At 45.4% G+C, this 23,658-nt stretch overlaps 1 protein-coding gene across 1 annotated transcript; it reads left to right on the forward strand.

The window, feature by feature from the left end:
• Positions 1-198: 198 nt before the first annotated feature.
• caln2 (calneuron 2) lies at positions 199-23,007 on the forward strand. The gene is made up of 6 exons (XM_062406230.1): positions 199-900; positions 7,277-7,401; positions 11,934-12,077; positions 14,256-14,368; positions 20,162-20,315; positions 22,544-23,007. Exons 2-6 carry the CDS (start codon positions 7,284-7,286, stop codon positions 22,669-22,671), a joined length of 657 nt encoding a protein of 218 aa, XP_062262214.1. The 5' UTR covers positions 199-900; positions 7,277-7,283; the 3' UTR covers positions 22,672-23,007.
• Positions 23,008-23,658: the final 651 nt, after the last annotated feature.

A 23,658-nucleotide genomic window follows, 5' to 3' on the forward strand; every position in this document is an offset into this window, starting at 1 on the left:
CTCCTCCTCTCTCTCTCTCTCTCTCTCTCTCTCTCTCTCTCTCTTTCTCTCTCTCTCTCTCTCTCTATATATATATATATATCTCTATCTCTCTCTCCATCTCTCTCTCACTCACACACACGCACCTGCAAGGAGGGCAGCTCCCGTTGAGCGTCGCATATTTCGCGCTCACCCACACAGTCGCACCTCCGCTGCCGTGCATGGTCCACGGTACATGAGTTCACTCTGCCAACGGCAGCAGCCGAAATCAAAGCACCGGAGGTGGGCGCACCAGGAGAGGAGACCTCTTCCCTCACCATTCTTACGCTGTGTGAACGCTCAAAGCTTCCTCTGAATTTAAATCCTGTTATCATTGTCATAAGAAGCGAGAGACAGCAGCAGCATCATCTCCAGCAGCAGCAGCAGCAGTTCTTACAGACCCAGACCCGTGGGCGGCTGGGTGGCGTCTGGACGAGCATTTGGCTCCACACTGCTCCATCTCAACAACACCTCAAATCCTCAAGATACGGCGATGAGACATGAGATGTAGCGGATGGGAGGCCATTCATGTGGATCTGGACTTCAGCTGATACGGATAGAATATCTTCATCACCTCCACCACCATCCTCCTCCTCCTCTTCCTCCACCTCCTCCTCCTCCTCATCGTCTAACCAGTTGATATTTTTTGATGCAACTGTCTGAAAAGTGTGGAGCACATTGACGCACGGGTGAAGTCCAGCACAGAGACTGAATGAGTCCATCTTTGGCGGTCGGACGGACTCCTCGGGCGCACAGGACGGATGCGAACGGACTAAACACATCTTGGCAATTCGCAGCACCCTCAGCGTCTCCGCCAGATCCGGTGGTGTAACGGAGCGGGGGTGAATCTCACAGCGGGGGAGCGGTCAGTTTCACAGGCAGGTAATGGCTCGCACCCGTCGGTTGATGAGTGTGACACCTCTGGACAGACGTGCAAAAGGTGGTTAAGGTGATTACCGCCCATGCGTCTGTCGGTGCCGCCGACGGCCGCAGCGCCGCCGCGCAGGCGACTGCACCTGTTGTAATCCGTGTGAATATGCGTGTGCGTGTGCTTATGTGTAAATATACCTGTGTGTGTGCGTGCTGATGGGCCGTGTTGTTGCAGCGGGTGACAAGATGACAACATAATGATGCCCGTGTCTGTCCACATTTAGTTTCCATCAACTGCTCAGGAAAACCTCCCTCCAGCTGCGCGTGTGCGTTACCGCGCGTCGGTGCGCGCCTTGTGGGTTTGATCGGTGTGATTAGTTGATTATAGGTCCATCACACGCGCGCCATGCGTGTAATTACAGGATAATTGTCTCAACACGCAGCGGGAGGTAAAGCGCGCCACCATACATCACACACTGGTTTTGATCAATGTGGACCGGCTGCAGAATACAGCCCCATTGTTTTCACTCTGTTTCCCAGTTCCTCCCAAACTCCATAGTTACTGCACAGTGGTCAAATCCACCTCGCTCACACACACATGCACCATCCCTGGAGGAGACCCGCCTGTGGGTGTTGAGGTGGGTTTACGAGCGCATAATGGATGGTGTGTGTGTGTGTGAGAGCATTTTGGGTGAGTGAGGGGTAACACACGCATGAGTTCTTTGACATCCTAATCTCACTGCAACGTGGGTGCCTTGATTGTGTGGCTGTAGTTTGGAGTATATGCGTGTGCGTGCAGCTGCAGATGCGCGCGGCGTGGCACAGGTTTCCAACTCTGCCCCCGTTGCCTGGGACTATAACATCCGACAAAAGCGTCATTTGAGGCCGAAATCAAGGCCACACGCGTCCACCTTCCTCTGCCAGAACCGCTCCACCGGCGGGCTGGTGTTGGGGCCAGACAACCTGCTAAGGAGCGCGCTGGGTGACCCAGGTTGACCTCGAGCAGAGGCGTCAAGATGCGCAGCAGTAAGGATGTGCAGCGCCTCTGCTGAGGAAGTAGAGACACAGCCTTGATGGATGAGAGAGAGACAGCAGAGATCACAGCCGCGTGCTGCCTGCCTGTCTTTCTCCAAGGTGACTTCAATAGGATACCGATAATGTGACACTGAGCAGAATCAGCAAAGCATTAACAAGCTTTAGCACTGGGTGAGACAAACAACTGATCAGAAGTCAGTTTATTGATGGCTGCCTCTTGAGGTGACACTCATCTCTCTTTGAACCATTTTGACTGTTGTTGTTTTTTGTGGTTGATTTGACGAATCAGAGACTTGCTGTTTCCCTGCAGAACTAATTCAAGTGATCAGCTGGGATCTATCATTGTTTCTGGCAGGTTGCAGCGGCCTCATATCCAGGACTGGGGAAGACATGGCGAGAGCTCCCTGACGGAGAATCACTTGATTAATCTTGACGTCCATCAGCCAACGGATGTCGTGCATATCAGAGAATCCTGGGATGAAGCTGAATCGCACAGTTTTGCATGTTTTGCATCGTTGGCGGCGTCATCTAGTAAACAACCTGTTTTGTTTGATTTGGCAGATACGGCTTGATTGCGTTGTCTTGTCGTGCAGGGCTGCCTGCCCAGCTGTGCGTGTGCATGTTGGGAAACTGGCTGTTGTGACCCCTTCAGCTCTTACCTGTCATTCTGCTAATGCATTTTCCTCCGCGGGGACAGAGGGAGGTGAGAGGAAAAACATGATTCTCCTCTCTCCCCCCTCTGCCACTCTCGGCTCGGTGTCGGTGGCTCCTTCCCCTTCATCTCAGCCTCGACTCTCCTCTCTGGGCTTAAACTCGCTCTGATCACCACGCTGCAGACTTGAAACCGGACTCCCTGGGGTACAGCTGACCCCACAGTTCAAACACCGTCAGTCAGCCCCTCTTCATTTGCTCTTTTCATCCCCTTTGTACCCCCCCAGCCCCCACCCCACCCATCACTGTAACCGTCTGTCTGTCTGTCTGTCTTTATGCTGCTCTCCTTCCGCCTCTCAGCCGATAATTGAGGCTCATCAGATGGAGGTTTTTTCTACCAAACCATGTCCTTGTCAGCTCTCATGTCTGTCTGTGCAACAACAGTCTGCGTTTGCATGACTAGAAGAAGACCTCAATCCAAAAATACACGGCAGAAAAAATACAGAATGAGTGAGAGGTAGGGGGAGAAAATAAAATATGAAAATCAGTGTGCGACTGAGTTGGATGCATGTGTTTGCATGTGTGCTGGTTTTCGCCATGAGTGAGTGGGTGTTTCTGTCAGTGGAACAAGTGTGAGAGCAGATGGACCGTTAAAATATACTCTCATATTAATTTCATATCATATGTCTTATTAATTTGTACACTGATTAAATAGTTACTGGGTTTCATTCGAGGAGCAGAAGTATTTCAGGGTTCCAGCTGTGGCTCTAACATTCCACACTTTTCATTTTGGGTTAGGGTTAGGGTTAGGGTTAGGGTTAGGGTTAGTTCAATCTTCACATGCAGTGTTCCACGATAGACGTGTCTTACAAACATGCATCATTTACATCTAGGAATTTAAACACGCACATTGAGTCACCACCTCCCGATCAAATACACCCAAAAATATATAATTGGCTTATGCAAGGAACTACTTAGGATGACATGTTTTTTAAATACATTGGAAAAACTGAAGTGTCTATTTTGTCACACTCAGGGTGAAACGTTGGTCATCATGTAGAGAGAGGCGATAAAACACACTGTATTATACTTTTTTATTATTATATTCTTAGTTTCAGAGTGCTACACTTGGCTGTGTGCATGAAAAGTCACAGACGTAGTTGTGTCGAGATGTTGAAAGGTCTCTGGTCTGTGCTGTTCTAGTCTTGATGACCACTCAGAGCACTTCACAGCACAGTTTCATGCAGTGCATCTATGTGCAGCACTTTCTCCATCACACGTCGCTCACACATGTGCCGGCACTGCTGTCAGGGGCAATTTGTGGTCCAGTATCTTGCCCAAGGTCACTTCAGGATGCAGAATGGGGGAGACTGGGATCGAACCATCAACCCTGGACAATTTGGACAACCGGATCTAACCCACAGCCGCACCTTGAATAAAACAGGGAGAGCAAACCCCCGGCCCCATCTTTTCAAATTTAGCACAGCTGGCCGATCACTGTGTGAAGTGGGTGTGAAAAACAGTCTGTCAATGTTGGAGTGTTTGTTTTGTAAAGTTACGGAAATGGACGAACACAGCAGGAAATATAACCTGACACCAGAGAGCTGTGGACAAGCAGCTCGAACAAAAGATATTGCTCATCTAAACAACCAATAAAACTGCATTCACCCGAAACATGTCCTTTTCCTTCAAATGATTTGCCCTTTACTTTATTAGGAGCATATCTCACAAAATTTCATTTTTTGCGACTGTGAAAAACTGAACAAGGACATTTGTGCCATGTTGTAAAACCAACTTGATGCCACACAAGGTTAAATGTAGTAGAGGGGCTGCCAGTGTTCTCAGCGATGGCCTCACGCATTCAATTAATTAAATCCTACATTAATTAAATCTCTAAATTAATGCAGCAGTATTTCTTTGATGTTAATATGCTCTCCGTGGCACCTTTTAGGGAGACTGTGTCATTTCTGCGAAAAGCAGCCAAAGTGAAATCAAATCATGATGATGGAAAACTGATAAGACGTCAAGCAACAGAAGCACAAGTAGAAAAGAGACACAATCAGTGGAGTGAGGGGACGTCAGACACACAGCAACAAACAACAATAGACAGTGTCAGGGAGCAAGCAGCCCAACATCAAGTGAGCCCAGGATTTATTTTCACAGGATGGGATTAAGTTAATAACTGAAGTCAACTCTACTGGAAAACACTACAAACAAAACAGGACCTCAACTCAAACAGCTCACCTCACTAATGAGCTACAGTGGAGACATATAACCTGGCTGATCGGACCATTTGGAGACTATAGGTGGAATCAAAATAGACAACATGTAAATATCAATACAGAGAATCCCCATTCCCCCATGCTGAGGCAGCACTTGGTCTTGTCCATGCTACTGTTTCTCAGTATTTAACTAGGGTGCGCCCTCGGCCACATCTTTTGGCCAAACCAGGAAGGAGGACTGATGCAGCAGACACATGGTGACCTACCATCTAACAAACTAACTAAGTAACTAGCTTACAAACAAACATCCAAAGAAAACTGAGTTAATATAACTAATTACCTTAAAACAGTGTAAACCTAATGTGAGTGCCGCGGTCAGAAAACAATGTCGTTTCATAGAAATAAACAAGATTTGATCAAAAAATCTGTTGCTGTCTTCGTTTACTAATGCAGAGAAAATAACAAAGCCTGCGATGATTATGTTAGAGTGTGAAACCATGAGCCTAAATGAATCTGTGATGAATTGTACCATTCATTTTAATTGTGTGGCTGTGGATCAGGCCATCACAGCCACCGTCACATCACGTAGACCTGTGGCAGCAAGAAGGTGCAATTTGTTGTGTTTAAATTTAACTTTTAATTTGTAAGAGGGAAGAGGGGCATGTATGTGCAAGTGCAAGTGACATCTTGACATAATGATTGGAGAAAAAAGTGCAGGTTGGACTGTGTGTGTGTGTGTGTGTGTGTGTATGTGTGTCTCGACTGAACATACAGATTTGTCATGGTGACCTGAGCACCTTTAATGTCAGGTCAGACAAGAGTGGAACCAGGAACAGATGCTGACCCTACACACTTCTCTGCACACACACACTGCTCGCTGTCTGTCTCTTGTCTCATGCACACACACCGCTGCCCTTAGACACCTCTATGCACACACACACTGCTGCCCCTACACGGCTCTCTGAACACACACACACTGCTAGCCTGACACACTTCTCTGCACACACACTGCTGCCCTTACACACCTTTCTGCACACACACACACACACTCACACACACACACACAAACACACACACGCACACACACACACTCTGCTGCCCTTACAAACTTCTCTTCACACACACACTGCTGCCCTGACACACGTCTCTGCACACACACAGTTGCCCTTACACACTTCTCTGCACACACTCTGCTGCCCTTACACACTTCTCTGCACACACACTGCTACCTTTACACACTTCTCTGCACACACACTGCTACCTTTACACACTTCTCTGCACACACACACACTGCTGCCCTTACACACTTCTTTGCACACACACACCGATGCCCTTACACACTTCTCTGTACACACACACCGATGCCCTTACACACTTCTCTGTACACACACACACTGCTGCCCTGACACACTTCTCTGCACACACTCTGCTCGCTGTCTGTCTCTTGTCTCATGCAAACAGACGTTGTCAGACCCGGTGTCCTCTGCAGATCACACAGAGCCGGCATGCACATGTCCCACAGCTCTTAACCTCTCACACTGTCTTTGTCTCCACGCTCAGTCTGTGTCCTCCTCGTGCCTCGGCTCCGATCCCAAGATCCACAAAGGATTAAGGTCTTGAAGGGAAGGGGAGGGGAGCGAAGAGGAGGGTTGTGCTCGTACGTTGGACCATGTTTCCTCTGATAGAGACATCCCCACTTCTATCTCTGTCTCTCCCGCCTGCCAGCAGCCTGCTCACGAAAAGGCTCTTGGGATCTCTATCTCTTCCTCTCGTCTTATCTTCCCATGTCTCCCTCACCTCAGTGCAATTCAGTGCAGCATGTACTATTGGCAGGAATATCACATGATAACATATTGCCAAAGTGTCAAAACATTATGCCGGGACAGCCCTCAGAGCGACAAGTCTCCTGAATCAAAGCCGTGGATCGCTCTGATCATGTGGCAGCAGGAGCCGTGGCTGATTGATGCCCTGTCGAGCCCTCAGGTCTCCGGGTGAGATGCTGGGTGGCGGCTTGGATTGTCTGGTGCCACAGGAAGTCAACAGATGTGACGGGGCGGTGGGCCTAAGAAAAGATAGCGAGTGACAGGACTTCAGTGCTTTTCCTCTGCAGGGAGACTGAACAAAGAGCAGGCAGGAGAAAGACAGCGAGAGAATGATCGTTGGACAATAATAATGATGGTGTTTATCAGAACAATAACAGTGGAATATTTCTTTCTGACTACAATGAATTATAATGTGATTACATCATTTGTCACTGTGATTCAGTCACAAGGAGACGGCGGTTTCTCCCAGAAATGAGCATCGACAGAGTGGAAGAAACAATGGTCCCTCCACAGAAGCGTGTTTCTAACAAGGGCACATGCGTGTGTTTGAAAACACTTGCACGCTTCTTACCTGTAGCTCGGTCACATACACACACACATGCAAAGGTTATTTTGACAGTGTGTTTCTGTGTATTTGTGTGTGTGTGTGCTCCACAGGGAGAAGATGCCATTCCACCATGTGCGGGCGGGCCTGCTCTATCCAGACAACTACCTGAGCAGCTCCCTGACAGAGGGCAGTGAAGCCTTCCAGCTCAACAGCATCTCCACGGAGGAGCTCGGAGGTGAGTGCGTTGACAGAGACAGAGACAGAGACAGAGACAGAGACAGAGACAGAGACAGAGACAGAGACAGAGACAGAGACAGAGACAGAGACAGAGACAGACAGAGACGGGGGGGGGGGGGGTATGCATGCAGGGCAAAGAGTCGGGTCGCCTACGAGCAATTTATTCCCTCAACTGGAAAATGTAGATACAATGGTCCAGCTCTCCCGGGGGTTACGTTTTTCCATTTGCCGATTAGAGTTGTTAGGAAATTGAATGAGTCACAGGACCCAGGTGTCTGACAGAATTAAAATATGTTTGACCAAGTCTGAATTAGGACATAAATATATTGATATTAGAGTCATAATTCAAGTGTTCAATCCATATGGCATGAACAATGATGTCAGCAGCACTGTACTGAATATAGCTTTTGATATTATTTTAATTTAATTTATTTAAAAGGGACAATGCATATTATGTCCAGCGTGTCAATCTGTCAGATTTTGTTATGCAGGCTGGTTTTCAACTGCAGGTTGATGGTAAAGTCGAAGTTACAGATTTCTAAAACATAATACTTCTCCTATGACTCATACTGACACAACCCAGTATATTGTTTCAGGAAACCTACAGCTTCGATTTTATAGTCATACTGAGCTCTAGTCGGTAATTCATGTGATCTCAGCACGCAAGCTCTAAAAATACTGTAGGTGCCATCGAGAAATGAGAATAAGTGGTGAAATTTGCATTTATCTTCTTGTAAAACATGAAACAAACCTTGCTTTGTAATGTATTGTACTAGAGTTGGTACAAAGCAGATTTGAGTCATAGAAATTGAAGCCAATGTAAGTAAAGATAATACAATACATCTTCAATACATCGTGATGTTAATCTCTTAACTATTGTCTCATTTAGAGACAAATAGACGATAAAGCAGTGTGTGCATTGGGCATGGATACTGTGTGAATGACATCCCCCCCCCCACACATCCCCGAGCTTCAAAACGGCAGATCACCAATGATTAATTGTTCAGGGTAATTGAGTCAACTCAATCGGTTGTGAGCTTCCATCACAGCACACAGAAAATGTTCTGGTTCGGCTGCAGTATTTGTTGCAAGCGTTTGCACTCCCAGTTTGCCTTTGTATCAGTTATTAGTAGTATCATACCAATCAAGGTGGTGACTAATCTGGAATTAGCTCATTTAATACAGGATAGCTGATTCATCATGGCCAGAGCAAGTTACACCACGGTAGAAGCAATTTACCTTTAAATTGTCTTCAACTGACAGAGTGAAGTTACGACTTCCTGCTCCGGGTGTTTTCCGGTGATTTGATGTCATGCCACAACCTCACGTGTTACTTTGATGGCTGCACGTCGCACAAAAACGCTTCTTCAGTTGGAAAGAAACATCTGATCCTGTCACCGTGTGAGGACGGAGCACCAGTGTGTCTCTGACTGTTTGTGTTTATACATTTGGCCTATTGTCGTTTGCTCAAACAAGCTCTGCGAGGAAGTACTTTGTAGCATAAATCTTTTAATCCACCGTCCCCTGTGCTCAACTCAACCCAGTTTGCTAAAACAGTTGCTTCTGGTGTCGTTGAAAGCAGAGAGGGCCACAGTGACTGAAACATCTCATCATCTTTAGTCCGGTTAGTTTGTGTCTCGTCAAGGGCAGCGAGAAGGGTAAAGCGTTCTGAACCTATGTAAAGCTATTACATAAATTGAATTTGGACTCCGAGACAGTGGACATCATGATGAGTCATTATCCAGACTCTGTCAGCCAGAAATCCAGCTGATGAAATTGCTTGATGCGGACAAACTAACCATTGTGTTTGCTGTCAGCATTTGAAAACTCCTAATCCCACTTCAGAGAGATGCCGAAGGTTCTTCCAGGATCATCTGTTAGCGCAGATAGACGGCCATTTAATCACCCCTGTGTTAGACCGCCGCTATCACTGCTCTGGTTCTGAGGTGTTTCATCAGTCACAGTGAGAACATGTACAATCCTAGGGGGCTGGCTTCGTAAAACACAACCGCACACACAGACACACACACACACACACACACACACACAGGAATTGCACAGTAATACATCAGGGACCAGCTCATTCATACCACACTGAAATGCACTCTTTGCTGTTGAGCTGCATACAGATACGTTTCGCTTTGTTTTTCGAGGCCACACTCTCACCCACATTCCCATTCCAATCGCCTCTGATTCTCACTTTATTTAGTGAGAGAGGAAGTGAGGCGGCGGCGGCGGCACGGTGCTCGACTCGAGTTAGCAGCCGTGGGGGATATTTACAGGCTTAGATGTGGGCCGCGACTGAACTTCGTCTCTCACGCAAGTGACAGAGCAGAGTCAGGCAAAGGAGGCAGATCTGAGACGGACTTATTACACATCGGAAGGAAGGAACAGCATGTCTGGACGAGAATATTAATGACAAACGGCCTGAGAGAGACAGAGAGCCAGATGCATTTCATGTAAAATTCATTGTTTAAGTTAGAAAAAGGATTAGTCTTGGGGAAATTGTGATTTAAATCTGTCGCGCAGGCGGCTTTTACTCTTTGCGACTGTGTTTCTGCCGAACCCTCGGTGACACTACTTCCAACCACCGGGGTGCCGTGATCTGCAGAACAATGAAACACTGGCATGAGAATAGATGTTGAATAAAGACCTGAGAAGTCTGCCCTGTCTCTGTGTCTTTATCGAGTCGATAAATTTGACCACCTCTCCCTCTCGCACCTCAGCTCACATGGGGCTAACTGATTGACAGGCAATTAGCCTGTGATTGAGCGGAGTATTTTGTGAGGTCCTGAGAGGGTTCAGTAATTCTCCTGCACTAACAGATAGACGCCTTTGGAGATGTGCACATTTGCTTACAATTTCAAGTCAGAAAAAGGCTTTTATGTGGGAGGAGAGAGTCAGAAATGCTATTGGCAATGCTGGTGATGATTGTGCCGTGCGAAGGGGAAGGGATGGGCCCCTGGGGGGGGTTGTGGAATGCAATAAGTATATAAAGATGTAGTACAAACAAGGAAAAGGAGTAAGACAGAGAGCAGGGAGGAAGAGGAGGAGGAGGAGGGGGAGGACGGGGAGGGGGAGGAGGAACTGCGGGAGCTCAGCCTCACCTTGACAGAAAGGTTGCAGCACTTCCATTTAATGGGAAAGCCTGTTATCAGCACCGGGGAAGCACCTTTCAGCATCCTCTCCAGACCGGCCTCCTATCTGTTAATCATTCATTCCATCTCCTGAATGAGTCCATCTCACCGACACCATCGGACGGCTCTGTGTTTACATTTCAGGATTACACTTTATGAGGCTAAAGACACCAGCATGAGACAGGAATATTGTCTTGATGCAATGTTTGTGGTTGTTCTCCAACCTAAACCGCAGTAGTCTGTTTGTAATTGGCTACCAAGTTGACACATCTAAGTGTTTACCTAATATACACCTTTCACTACATATAGGAATATAATCTTTAGAAAATCTACTTCTGTCAGTGGCACAGGATGATTGCACGAGGAAGGAAACTATATTTGTGTATTTGTGTCCAATCTTCCCTCTTTCAGCTCAGTTTTGGTCTCTACCACCTGCTGAGGAATATGTGACTTTTAAATCCTCTTTTCACTTGATAGTTTCTTCTTTGTGCGTTTGCTGCTCGGTGCCGAGCAGGAATTCTACTGTGAGGGTTTTAAGAGCTTTATCACCGCTGCATCCGAACACAATACTATTAGTGTAGTGAGCCAGAACACTAAAGTTGTGAGCTGTAAAAACAAAAAACACAATGAGCTCAGACTCTTTACAGCTGAGTCAGGTGGTAATTCTCTGAGTTAGAGGTTCAGGGGAACTCTATTACACACAAGTAGGGATTTAATGGATTGTTGAAATAAAAATATATGGAGTGCGTCTGCTTTTGGGTTTGTAAATAAGATAATTGAAGAAAACCAGGCTGAACATGAATAGGGAGAGGATGCAAAAATGTGTCAAAGAGGTATGGCAGAACTGTCGTTATTATTTATGTGTTTTATTCTTTGCATTTTATCAGCATCTGTGTGATAAGTGGTATAGAGGATGAAATTAGAACAGAAAACCCATAGAAACACAACGATCAAACACACACTGAGTGTCAGGAAGACTATTTTTCAAACAGAGCAAGAAAATAAACTTACAAGTAAAAAACGGTGGTAAACAAATCTCCTAATTATTTCCAAATATCCGTCACAACATCTGAAATGCAAATGAATTAAAGGAAAGCGTTGAAATAGCGGAGCATAGCTCTTCATCAAAAACACTCACACACACACACACACACAGGAAGCACCAGAGAAATCACTCAAACAATTATGCACCGGCCTTGAGTTATTTGGCGGCAATGAAAATTAAAGATGAATGAATAATTCCGTCTGCTGTGGAGAGCTCAGACCTTCGAAACACGTACAAGACATTAAAAGGAAAGTGAAGTCTTGTTTCACCTAGTCACCAAGAGAGAGAGTGAGGACGAGGAGAGACACACTAACATGTGCAGTGATATGTTGTGTCTTCATCACGCAGAGATCCGTGAGGCGTTTCGTATCTTGGATCGTGACGGGAATGGTTTCATCTCCAAGCAGGAGCTGGGCATGGCCATGCGCTCCCTGGGTTACATGCCCAGCGAAGTGGAGCTGGCCATTATCATGCAGAGACTGGACATGGACGGTGAGGCGACACACAAGCACACAAGCAGTGTTCAGTTAAAAAGATCCTGGGTGTTTCTTTAGAGTGGTTGTTTCTGTATTAAAATATGTGGAAGCTTCAAGTATCTATTTTCCTTTTCAAAGAAACCGAGTCGTGTAAATATTTCTGTGTGTTGAATTTTAATGTGATGTAAATGATGCCAAAAACAGGGAAATTAAAGCCTCTTTTAACTTTCCGCTGGGCAAATGGGATTTAGCGTTGCAGCTTTCCTCAGAAATGCTCCCTCCGAATGTTTCTATAAACGTCCGTAGGAGAAGCAGGTGGTCAGATCTAAAAAAAACGAATTCCCCCTGAGACGATAAAGAGCAATGTCCACTTCCTGCTCCTTAAACTCCAGCTCCGTCTGTGAATTCCCAGAGGAAACAGTCTCTGCATCGAAAACAAGCTGGTCAACCTTTCCCTCTGAGGACAGATCTCACACCAATCATCCCAGTGTCATCTCTTATAAAGCAGGGAAAGTGGTCGCTGGAAGAATTAGTCAAAGCATATCAGTTATTATCAGGTGTTTCATGTCCCTAAGGAATATTCATCCGCTGATCTGGGCCATTATCTTCTCACCCTCCCTTCAGGTTTGGGGCAAAGTGCTTTTAAAATGTACGATTATATTATGGTAATTCAAAGCTGCATTTAAAAGAAACTGCAGTCAGGTTTCAGAACAGAGACCTGCTCGTCCTTTATACTATTAATACACAGTAAAACATGGCAGCGCTGCGTTTTATGAACCTGTAATTGCGCAGTCATTTCTCAGTAATCCCCTTGAAAACCTGCCTGAAAATAACTCTGTAATTTTAGCCCTGAATTTAGTGGGAAAACTGAATGTTCTTGGAAGAACAGCTCCGTTTGAACCCAAGTAAACACTGTTGAAAACCTTTTTTGAATGGTTTGCTTGTCTGTAGAACATTGTGCATGTTCAGCTGCTGTGCACTGACTCAAAGACTCTCTAAACTACTCAGCACCTAATTAGACTTCAATTATAGCCAGTGTACTGGTATAAAACTAACTTGATTTTCCCTTTAATGAGTACCAAATTACAAAGTGTTTTTGAGGGAACTTCTAAACTTGCATTCACATTCGCAATCAGTCCCGGAACATCTCGGTTCTTTTTCCATTTTAAAGTGGCGTGGGTAATGTTTACAGAACAGACCTGCAACTGGTCAGAGCAACAGAAATTAGGATGTAGCACAGAGTGACGGAAAAATGTAGAGAGACTACAATGGTCAGGAGGTGTTGATTTCCTCTTCTTGATAAAATAAACCATCCAATTAGTTTCATATCGCCTCAATAGAAGATTCAGCAGACCTCAGATATCTTTTTGAGCATTTCACCTGTATCGATAGAAGCAAAGTTCTGATACCCGAACCCGCAACCTCTGCAGGATGATTCAGGCGTCGCTGCCGTTGGTCACTCCTCGGACAGTTTTTGTATCTAAACTGTCTCATTTGATGGATCCAACCTGTTGAGGGATGGATGTAAATCAGTCAGAATATCAGGCGGTTCCAGTCACTTCTGCGGCAACAAGTTGACATGATCTTGCTGAATGATCTGGTTTCAACGTGAGCAAACTTCTACAGATCCATAAATTTAACATCCCACACAACAGCACTGGCACTCCTGAAGACTCACAATTATTCCTCTGATATGCTGCTTATTGTTGCAAACAATAAAGATTAGATAACATAGTTAACTGTTGGTAATGTCAGTATTTGCAATATCCAGTGTAATAACTCTGTGTTGAAACTCAGTTTATAAGACCTGTTGTTGTTGAGATGTTCACTGAGAACTAATTCCACGGGACAGTGGCCGTTGATTGCTATCTCTAACAACGTTCAGCAGCAGAATGCATAATGCAGCTGTAAAACAATACGGACAATGATTGTTTACAGACACACACACAGATGCACACACCTGATTCGAAAAGGTGACTTAGTATTGATGATCCGTGAATGTCTGTCACGGATGAGGGCTCATCGGCCTGTTGATTCATCTCATTCTGATTTTCATAGTTTCTGCAAACAAATAAACGTCAGCATGGTCTGCCAGCCTTCCTTCCTGAGTGTCTCACTTATCGTCATGGTCTATCTCTGGCTCTTTCTGTGTGTGTGTGTGTCTGTGTGTGTGTGTGTGTGTGTGTGACTGCAGGGGACGGCCAGGTGGACTTTGAGGAGTTCATGACGATACTTGGGCCCAAACTGCTGTCGTCCGACAACAGAGAAGGATTCCTGGGCAACACTATTGACAACATCTTCTGGCAGGTGAGCTCCCTCCTCCCAGCTGGCAGAGAGTCTGCTTCTCATCACTCACTCCATCGCTTATCACCTCCATCCTGAACGACTCCTCTCACTTAGCCCGTCTCACGTCTGTCGGACTCTGTTTTTCAGCAGGTCTTACTCCCTTAAGCTCAGCCCTAGTTTCTGCAGGAACTCGACACAGGCACGCAACTACTTTAGTGCAAAAACACACAAACACACTTTCGGGCCCCCCCTGCCTGCTTCTTCTGTTCCCCTGTCAGAAATGGAGACATTTTTTCTTTCAACTTGGAGGATGAGGACCTTGAAGGAAAAGTTACCTGCTGAGAAATAAGTGTGTTTCTCCGTACGTGTGTACGTGCATGTTTTTTTCCGGTTCGGCCGTGTTTGGGGGGGTTTACCAGTCACAGTGGTGCAGAAGGTATTACCATAATAACGATTTCACAGATGCACCACTTTATGGGGAAAGTCTGAGCTTGTGTGCTTCAAGAGTCCAAACTGGGCTCAGTGGTGATTAAGGCTGCAGCTCATCTACATGCTTTTGAACGTGCTTACTTTGTTTTCAGAGAAATTGTTCCAGATAGAAAATTTCCTTCCCTCAGAGAGTTTTTCCTTTTGTGCCTCTTAGGTAAGACATGCGACAGTAATGAAAAGTGCAGAGTTTGGAGTGTGTGTCTGTGTGTGTGTGTGTGTGTGTTGGGGTGCTGAGTGTGAGAACGGCTGGTTGAGCAGGGTGACAGCTCTCAGGAAGCTGCTCTCTGCTTTCCTTGAGTCAAATGAGAGGAGAAACGTTTAGAGGGTGACTCACTGAAATGAAGAGGTGTGGTGCGTGTGTGTGTGTGTGTGTGTGTGTGTGTGTGTGTGTGTGTGTGTGTGTGTGCGTGCGTGCGTGTGAGTGTGGAGGTCTTCATCCTCGATTTCATTGTTCACTTCAGAAAATGCACCAAAAAAAAAGCCATTCAAACAGAAAACAAAATAATTTACTGCAAAGAAAAAAACTCCAGATTTTAACACCAGGATCATTTCAGATCGTTGTGTGAAATAGAAATTAAATGAGACACAATGCGTCTGTGGCAGAGAGATGAAGCAGCAAGGACTATAGTGTGTTCCAGCCAGCGAGGCTGAAAGAGATGAGAGAACAGCGAGGCACGCTGGACAATATGTGGGGAAGGGGAGGGTGGTGCAGTGGGAGCGGGGGGGGGGGGGGGGTGCCCCACATAGAGACTGGAATATAAGTGAAAGCCACAAAGGAGAAGAGTGGGAGACAATGAAAGAAAGAGGTACGAGGGACTGTAATTCATGAAGGTCGCAGACGGTGTGCGTCTCAGGGGTGAATTACAATGTCCACCTGACACAAAGACCGGGAGAAAACAGGAGGAAGAAAGGGGGACAGGAAAAAAGCCAGAGAGGAAGGATGCAGGAGAAGCGAGAGAGGGAGCGATAAGAGCAGAGGGAGAAAGAATATAAGAAGGAAGAAGAGGAGGGGGGTGAGATGGTGGGAGGAAGAGTGTCTGAGGACTATGAGAGCTGTGTGTGTGTGTGTGTTGATTTTTCACAGACCTCAGAGGGAGGCAGGCAGAGAGGGAGAGTCATTGTGTTGAAAAGAGAAAGATGGAAAGAGAAGGAGGCCCATCAGGTTGGGCCATAATCACTCAGTTCAGGTAATATCCTCACACACAGAGAGATGTGTAATGACCGACTTCATCAGAAAGGCTGGTGTTGACTTGTTTGTGTAATGACATTTTTCCTCCATGTGTGTATTTGTAAAAACACTCAGTGTGTGTCCCTCCTCTTTGATTCGGTTTGAAATATCTGAGAAACATTCCTGTTTTTCTGTTTATTTTCTGTTGCCGCCCGGTCGCACAAAGAACCTCGAGGAGATTTAGCTTTGAAAAACTCTTTACTCAAGTTACCCCATTTTCTGCTGACAGGCAGGAAATTAAAGTTGAAAAAAGGAAGCGCCCAGTCTTCCATTGCATATCAAGCCGCGGTGCCCTAAGAGTCATTTTCAGCTCATAACAGTGTGTATACGAGAGTCTGACACATATATTTGTGCGGAACAACTGCAGGAGAGAGGTCTGCAGACTCTTTGATCATTTTACAATAGCTAGGAAATGTAGTCTTCAGTGGTCCACTTCACATCACGCTCATCTGTCAGACCTTCTTGTCCTGAAGGGTCTCTGAGGTTTGTGTCTTGCTCAAGGACACGGGACAGAACATGGAGCCATAGGGCACCAATTAAATGGATTAATGACCAAGTCTTTGACCTGAGCTATGACCCTGAAAGAGTTTACTGCAAATTAAGAGTTGTGTGTTTTAATTGTTCGATCTTTTTAAACCAGGGGCATAAAGTAGTGACGGTTTAGTGATCGTTCTTATTCAGGTGCTCGCTCAACACCTCGTTGGTCAGGTTACACTCACTCAAGTGTGACAGCAAGCCAGAGAACAACAGTTGCTACACTGAACCACATGAAGAATCACACACTTACTCCACCAACCAGTAACGTACACAGCGACTTTACCTTACATGCACCCATGCAGGGTAGCAGGTATCATAACATCCCCTGCAGATTTGTGAATGAATTCCATCTTTTGCAGATCAGTAGTTTTCCTCTCATGCTGCTGCAGTGAAGCGCAGGTGCACTAAAGCCCCTTCGTGACACATCTCTTTATCATTACAGTTGTTTGAAAACCCCACTGTTCTGTTCTGTTTACGAACAAAACTAAAACTACTTGTTCAAAACGAGCAGTTTGGTTTTCTTGCCAAGAATTTGACGAGAACATCAATATCATCTTAATGCCTGTTCCTATTACCAGCAGCTCGTTAGCTTCGCTTCACACAGAGTACTAGACTAGAGAAATTAAGAAATGGCTTCCCCAGCTCTTCTCATCCATCTTTACAAACAGTCTCGGGGTGAAACTAGTTTGAGTGAAAATCAATGACAGACCCTTCAACTTTCTCGAGTAGGTCGTCTGTTCTTATTTGTGTCAAACGTTATGTTATAAATGTGAAGTCAATACAGAGCTTTCTACCCCAAATTTATGATTTTAAGCTCCACCAGCTGCCAGTATTTCTGTCTATTGGGAGCAGAAAGTGAAGGAGAAGCAGGATGGAGTATTCGCCCAGTGACGTCTACATCTGTTGAGTCGGTCTGTGATGTTTATGCTCAGGACCGGTGATGCTAAATGTAGAATACGTTTTTTTAAAGACCGTGTCTCTCTATTACGTAACGGCTGCCATTTGGTGGCTGCTTTCTTCTTCCAGAGTGCAGAACCATAAGTGCAATTATTCTAACACTGGTGTTTCTGAAAAAGTCTGACCTGAGCAGCTCCTCTGATTCATCAGCTCCACTGAACAACATTTTGTTTCACATTCACCAAATCTATTTTAAGGGCAAACGTCTTCTAGCTCCGGTGCCTTATTCTGTTTCTGTGGATCTAATTAATCTATTATTCATTTGTACTTGGCTCCAGCCTCTGCTGTTTAGGTTAAAAATATCCTCTGGTACCTGCAGTGTTTCGCAGCGTGTTTCCTCTGTGTGCATGTGTGTGTGCAACATGTAGAACACATGGATAAACACCCTTTTTTAGTCTTTTTCAATAAAGTACAAATGAGAGGGATAATAGAGAATAACAGACACAAAAGTTCCAGGTCGTAACTCTGGGTGACTTTTTCGAGAAGGGTCACAACACGAAGCAGGTGGTCGACTGACGAAACCACTTTGAGGAGTGCTGGTAGGATTAGACTGGAAGGACCTCTGATTGATGTGTCCTGACTCCTTCAGCGTCCCACTGGTCACTGCTCACAAATCCCCTGCTGTTTTTACCCCCCCCCCCCCCCCCCACACACACACACACATCCCATATTTGAGTTGTCAGTGAAAGACAAAACCCTCTAATGGACGAACTCCCTTGTCGCTATCTCCCCATCACCTCTGTGTGTGTTTTGGGGAAGTGGATGTCCTTCAGAGACAGGAGGAGAAATCTCTCCGCTGGTTAGTAACAGGTGTGGCAGCCTTCCCCCCCCCATCACAAACAGACAGACAGGAACATTGTACGCTCTGCATGTTTCTGTCCTGAGCCGTCATGTCGTCTGTCCTGCGGCTGCGGCCCAAAGAGTCCTTCCCTCCGTCTCCCTGCAGCCGTTGGAGGCAGAGACAGCTGTGGCGAGAGGAGGAGAGCAGCGATCAGGCATCTCCGGCCTCCAGCTGCTGCTGCCGCTCCCTGTTTATCTGCCCTGGAGTGTCACATAAGGGTGGCATGGGTCTCAGCAGTTCAAGGTCTAATACCTTTGTTTGAACATATGTATGAAAATCATTATTGAAATGATTGACGGTTTTGCAGCTGTGTTTCCTGATGCGAAAGTATTAATAACTGAGAGTAGGTTGCTGTTGAGGCGTTTCAAACATTTCTGTCAAACTGGGAGAAACGACAGCTTGGCAACATAAACTCAGTACAAACATGCACGACATGACAGCTCCCAGTCACAAAAATACAATTTTCACATTTGCTATTTTTCATTTGCACAGTTTTCAGACATGAGCTTTGTTTTTCACATATGAAGAGCGCAGCAGGGGATTGTAGAGGATGCAGTTACTTGCTGTTTCTGCATCTATTCTTTTTATGTTCATCACATCTGCAGCATCTTCTACATGTACAGCTCCTCCAATTCATCCTGAGATGTTTGTGTTCTTCCAGTTTTTGCTTCTGTTGTGTGTTAGAAATAACATCAACATGCCAAATCGTGCCCAATTAAAATTTGCAGCCCTGTGGTCTCCCATGGGCTCCCTCTGACATTTTTTGTCAGGGGTTCCCAGGAAAGGTTCTGTCAGATGTCCGTAGCAAATGACCTGTTGTTTGAATTTGTTACGTCACGCCCCTCAGGAAAACTTCAGGAAAACATCCAGACATGTTTGAAAGCAGCTTATGCAAAACAGTATCTGTTGTTTCTACCCGAGGTGTTTGTGTATGAAAGACACTGTTTCGCATTTAGTGAGCAAAGCAATGAAGCTCAGGCAGGATTACAGTCCCCTCGCTGAAATGAGCATCTCTTCTCCACCATCACAACTCGTACGTCTCCACCACTATTGTCTGCCAGTTCTGTTTGCTCCATCTGTGTCTCCCACTTCCATCGTCTCAGTTTTCTCTGACCTCGCCATACTCTCCATTTTGTCGTTTCTGCAGCCTCTCTCTGCGACTCTCTATCGACCCCTTATTCTCTTCCTCTTTGCCACGTCTGGCGCAGTATGTCCATCTGTGGTGTTCCACTAGGTAACCGATTGTATTGTCAGTGATAATCACAGACACGGACGCTATGCATGTGTGTGTGTGTAGATTGTAGGTGGGATCTGACGGACACTTTAAGTCAGCGATGGGTCAGAGCCTCGAAAGCTCTTTTCAATTCGAACAAGAACAAACACCTGAGGATGCAAGCAGCTACAATGGAGTTAATGTGCTGGTATTTTCATTTTAATTGATATGCCCATTAAATCAATAGTGCTTGTATCCGACTTAATCACTTCGCACACACACGCAGGTTTGCATACTGATTCCGGCTCCCAAAAATAGCAGCAGTGATGCACGAGCAAACACGCTGCCATTACATTACAACTGACACCTCCCCTGCTTACATACTGTACCCTGTAGGCAACAGAGCACACGTTCATAGATGCCATTGTTTTTTTTTTTACCGCGAGTGCATCTCACACCTCATCCATATCTTATCACATCTATATTTATCTGCCCTCGAGCCGGCTTGTGGAAGACGGTGTCTGCATTGATCGCCTTGTGTCCCCACAGTTTGACATGCAGCAGCTGTCTCTGGATGAGCTGAAGCAGGTGCTGTTCCACGCCTTCCGGGACCACCTGACAATGAAGGACATCGAGAACATCATCATCACCGAGGAGGAGAGCCTCAACGAAGGCTCAGGGAACTGCCCCGAGTACGAGGGAGGTGAGGAAGCTGTTCTCATGGAAACTTAAGCTTTATATATATACCTCTAATTCTGTAACTGTAATACACGACACGTTTAATCCATGCTGTGTATAAAGATGGACGTCATGACACAAAATCGAAGCCAAATCGCCCCCTGCTGGGTGTCTGCAGTACAAGGCATAAACCCTGCCTACTCCATGTACGCAGATGGGACATTGACTTAGATACTTAAAACACAAAAAGATCCATAACGATCTCATGTGTGTGATCAGCCTGCTCAGCTCAGCCTGAAAGAAAAGCTAAACTAGCCTGTTCCAGACATTTATTGCAATTTTGAACAAGAATTCATTTAAGTTTTTTGATGCTGTTTTTTGTTTCTGTTGAAAGTGGCCAATCAGAGTTAACTTGGGATGATTCAGAATAACTAGCTCGCTGTGAGCTACGTAGCTACATCCATTATTATATAGCCAAACTAAAATGGCAACAAGCTTGGATGTGAAATTATTGATGAACAGACGAATAAATAAATCTATGGCAGATGTCAGCGACACAGCAACAGCTCAGAACTCGCTAGATAAGCTTTTATTAACAGACCTAATAAAATGGGAAACAACAGTTTTATTGAGGACGATAAAAATAACACAAACAAACACACTTTTAAACCACTTTTGAGGTTTTGCTTGACAAGTTTCAAGGTGAAATCCTTAATTGTTTCTTCTGCTGCTATTACGGCACCATCTGACACAGAGCTTCCATCTGTACGGCCTTGGTCTCGAGAGAAAAGTCCAAAACAATCTAATGTTGCCAATGTTTGAAACCGCAAGCGAAATTGAAAAGACATTTTTCTTGCAGCATAAGACTCAAGTTATGTTGCTTTAGGGAGAAGAGGGAAACGAAAGGATAAATCTGACCCTGTGTCAGTGAGAGTTTGAAATAGCTCTTCTGCTGTGAATCATCCACATAGTCCGACTAGGACAAAGGTAAAGACGGATCAAATGCGCCACAAAGCCAGAAAAGTCCTAATGAATCCATCGGGTACTGGCCTACAGTCACTGGGAGCCCCTAAAAAGAGATAGATGGGAGGAAGTGGAGACATTTAGCAGCGAAGGGACAGTGAAGGAGGCGATAAGAGGCTAAAGAAGGGATCAGGGAACTGCTGGCACTGCACTTCTTCTTCTAAAAGTTTCTGGTGTTGAGGAAAGGGCAAGCTGTGGAGTTAGTGAGAGGAAAAAAAACAAGAGAAGGAAGGAAGAGGAGGAGTTGGCAAAGGAGGGATGAAGAGGTGCAAAGCCTCTCATGTAATCGACAGCTTTATCCCTCCGTTCTTTTAACCCCACGTCCCACATCCTCATCTTCCTCCTTTCATGCCTGCTGCCATCCTCCTCGTGTCCAGTGGGACTTCAGCAGTGTTCACATTCCCTCTCAGATCCACGACTCAAAGCAACGACTTGATTTATTGATGCGGTGTGTGATTCTAACAAACTGAGACAAGGGGGACAACAGAGAGGAGACCTCTGGGCGTTGCTTTTGCAGCGAGGCCGGTTGGAGGACGCGTTTTTCGTTCCTCTGCTCCCTCTTTCCAATCTCCAGAGATTAGCTCTTATGGGGGGAAAAGATGCCCAAACAAATAGGTAACAACAAAAGTTCCACCTCACTACTCTCGTCTTTGTTTTGGCTGCAGCAGAGTGGGGATTAGAGCCAGTCTCTTACGTATTCATTCATCTTCACAGCGCAGATGCTTCCACTGATGATCTGGGTCACAGAAATAAGTTGCAAAGCAAAAGCGCTTCAAACCTTTATTTCAGCCATTTTTGTAACTGGTTGAAATTCCTTCAAATGCATGAATCTGACATTTTAAACGGACGCCTGGAGGATTATGGGATTCTTCAGAGTTTTGATTCGAGGTTCATTCTCGATCGTCGTCGATTTAAACTCAAAAGTCCATTTAATAGCTTTTTTAGAGCTTTTGACTCCGTGTCACAGTCTTTGCTCAGATAATGGAGGTCTCAAAGATTTCAGCTTCTTATGGGACCTGCTGCCGTGAATGATGATCTTCTGAGAACATATGAAATAAACCCCCAGCTTCATTTTTTCATATGAAAGAAAAGGAGAAAGAGTGACTGCACTGATCATCACATTCCATAAACAAAATGATAAATCGACTTGAATGAAACCAGGAATTACCAATTACACAGAAAATCCATAATGTTAATGAAATTATTAAAGTTTTTTTCCCTCTCTCTCAGTTCATCCTAAGAAGAAGAATCGACAGACATGCGTCAGGAAAAGTCTGATCTGCGCCTTCGCCATGGCTTTCATCATCAGTGTCATGCTCATCGCGGCCAATCAGATGCTGCGGAACGGCATGGAATAACCAATTGCACTGTGAGCACGAGGAGTGGACAGGACAGCCACGACCTCACATCTTGTCTTTGCAGCCAAAGCTGGACCAGCCACAACCCAAGCACTTCTCTTAACAATCAGTTCAAGTTGTATTCTTTCTCTTAAGTTTAGATTGAACTTAAAAACGCAGACAACGTGAGTTAAATGGAGAGAGATGTATTTGTTTTGCATTGTGGATTCTATTCTGTTTTTGAAGATCAAGACCGCTCTTTAAAACTTGATTTTCTAATCTGCGAGAAAAAAAATGTGTATCAGGTGCTTTGAGCCATTACTGATTTAAAAAGAGGAAAAACAACAGTTGTTATTATGGACAACTGCATATTTACCCCAGAGAAGTTACCCCGCTGAATGTGAACTGAATGAATGTGGGCACTGAATGTTGGACACAGTATTTAAATGCATGGTGAATCCCTCACTTTTCACTTTGTCGTCTTGTACAAACATGGCACCTTTTGTGAAACGTTTAAATCCTCGATCCTGGGGCACACGGAACATTCGTGTGCATCTTCAAGGGAGCACAACTCGATACTCAGTGAGGGACCGCTGTCCCACTAGCTCTACTCGTTAGTCTTACATGGCACTGATGGGTTGACTGGTCACTCAACATGTGTGTGTGCTAAAGACGGTGGCGATCACGTCTGTCCAGCAGGTGTAAGATGTAAAAAAAAATAAAAAGAGATATAGAATCTTTCCAATGACGTTTGAGATGTGGTTTCGGTAATATTAATAGAACCAGGCTGAGTTTAATTATTTTTGTGTTGGGAGACAATGTTCCAGAACAGCATCTCATTCAAACCACACAAGACCAGTATGTACCCACTGCCATACCGGTCATCTCTCTCCATTCCCGTGGATATCATGCTACGTAGCTCGTGTAATGTATCTTTCCTCTCTACAGCTGAATGTATGAAGGGTAGAAAACTAGTGAGACATATCAGGGATTCTCAGTAGGGCTGAG

This window comes from Platichthys flesus, chromosome 15 (genome assembly GCF_949316205.1).
Source record: "Platichthys flesus chromosome 15, fPlaFle2.1, whole genome shotgun sequence".
Taxonomy (NCBI): domain Eukaryota; kingdom Metazoa; phylum Chordata; class Actinopteri; order Pleuronectiformes; family Pleuronectidae; genus Platichthys; species Platichthys flesus.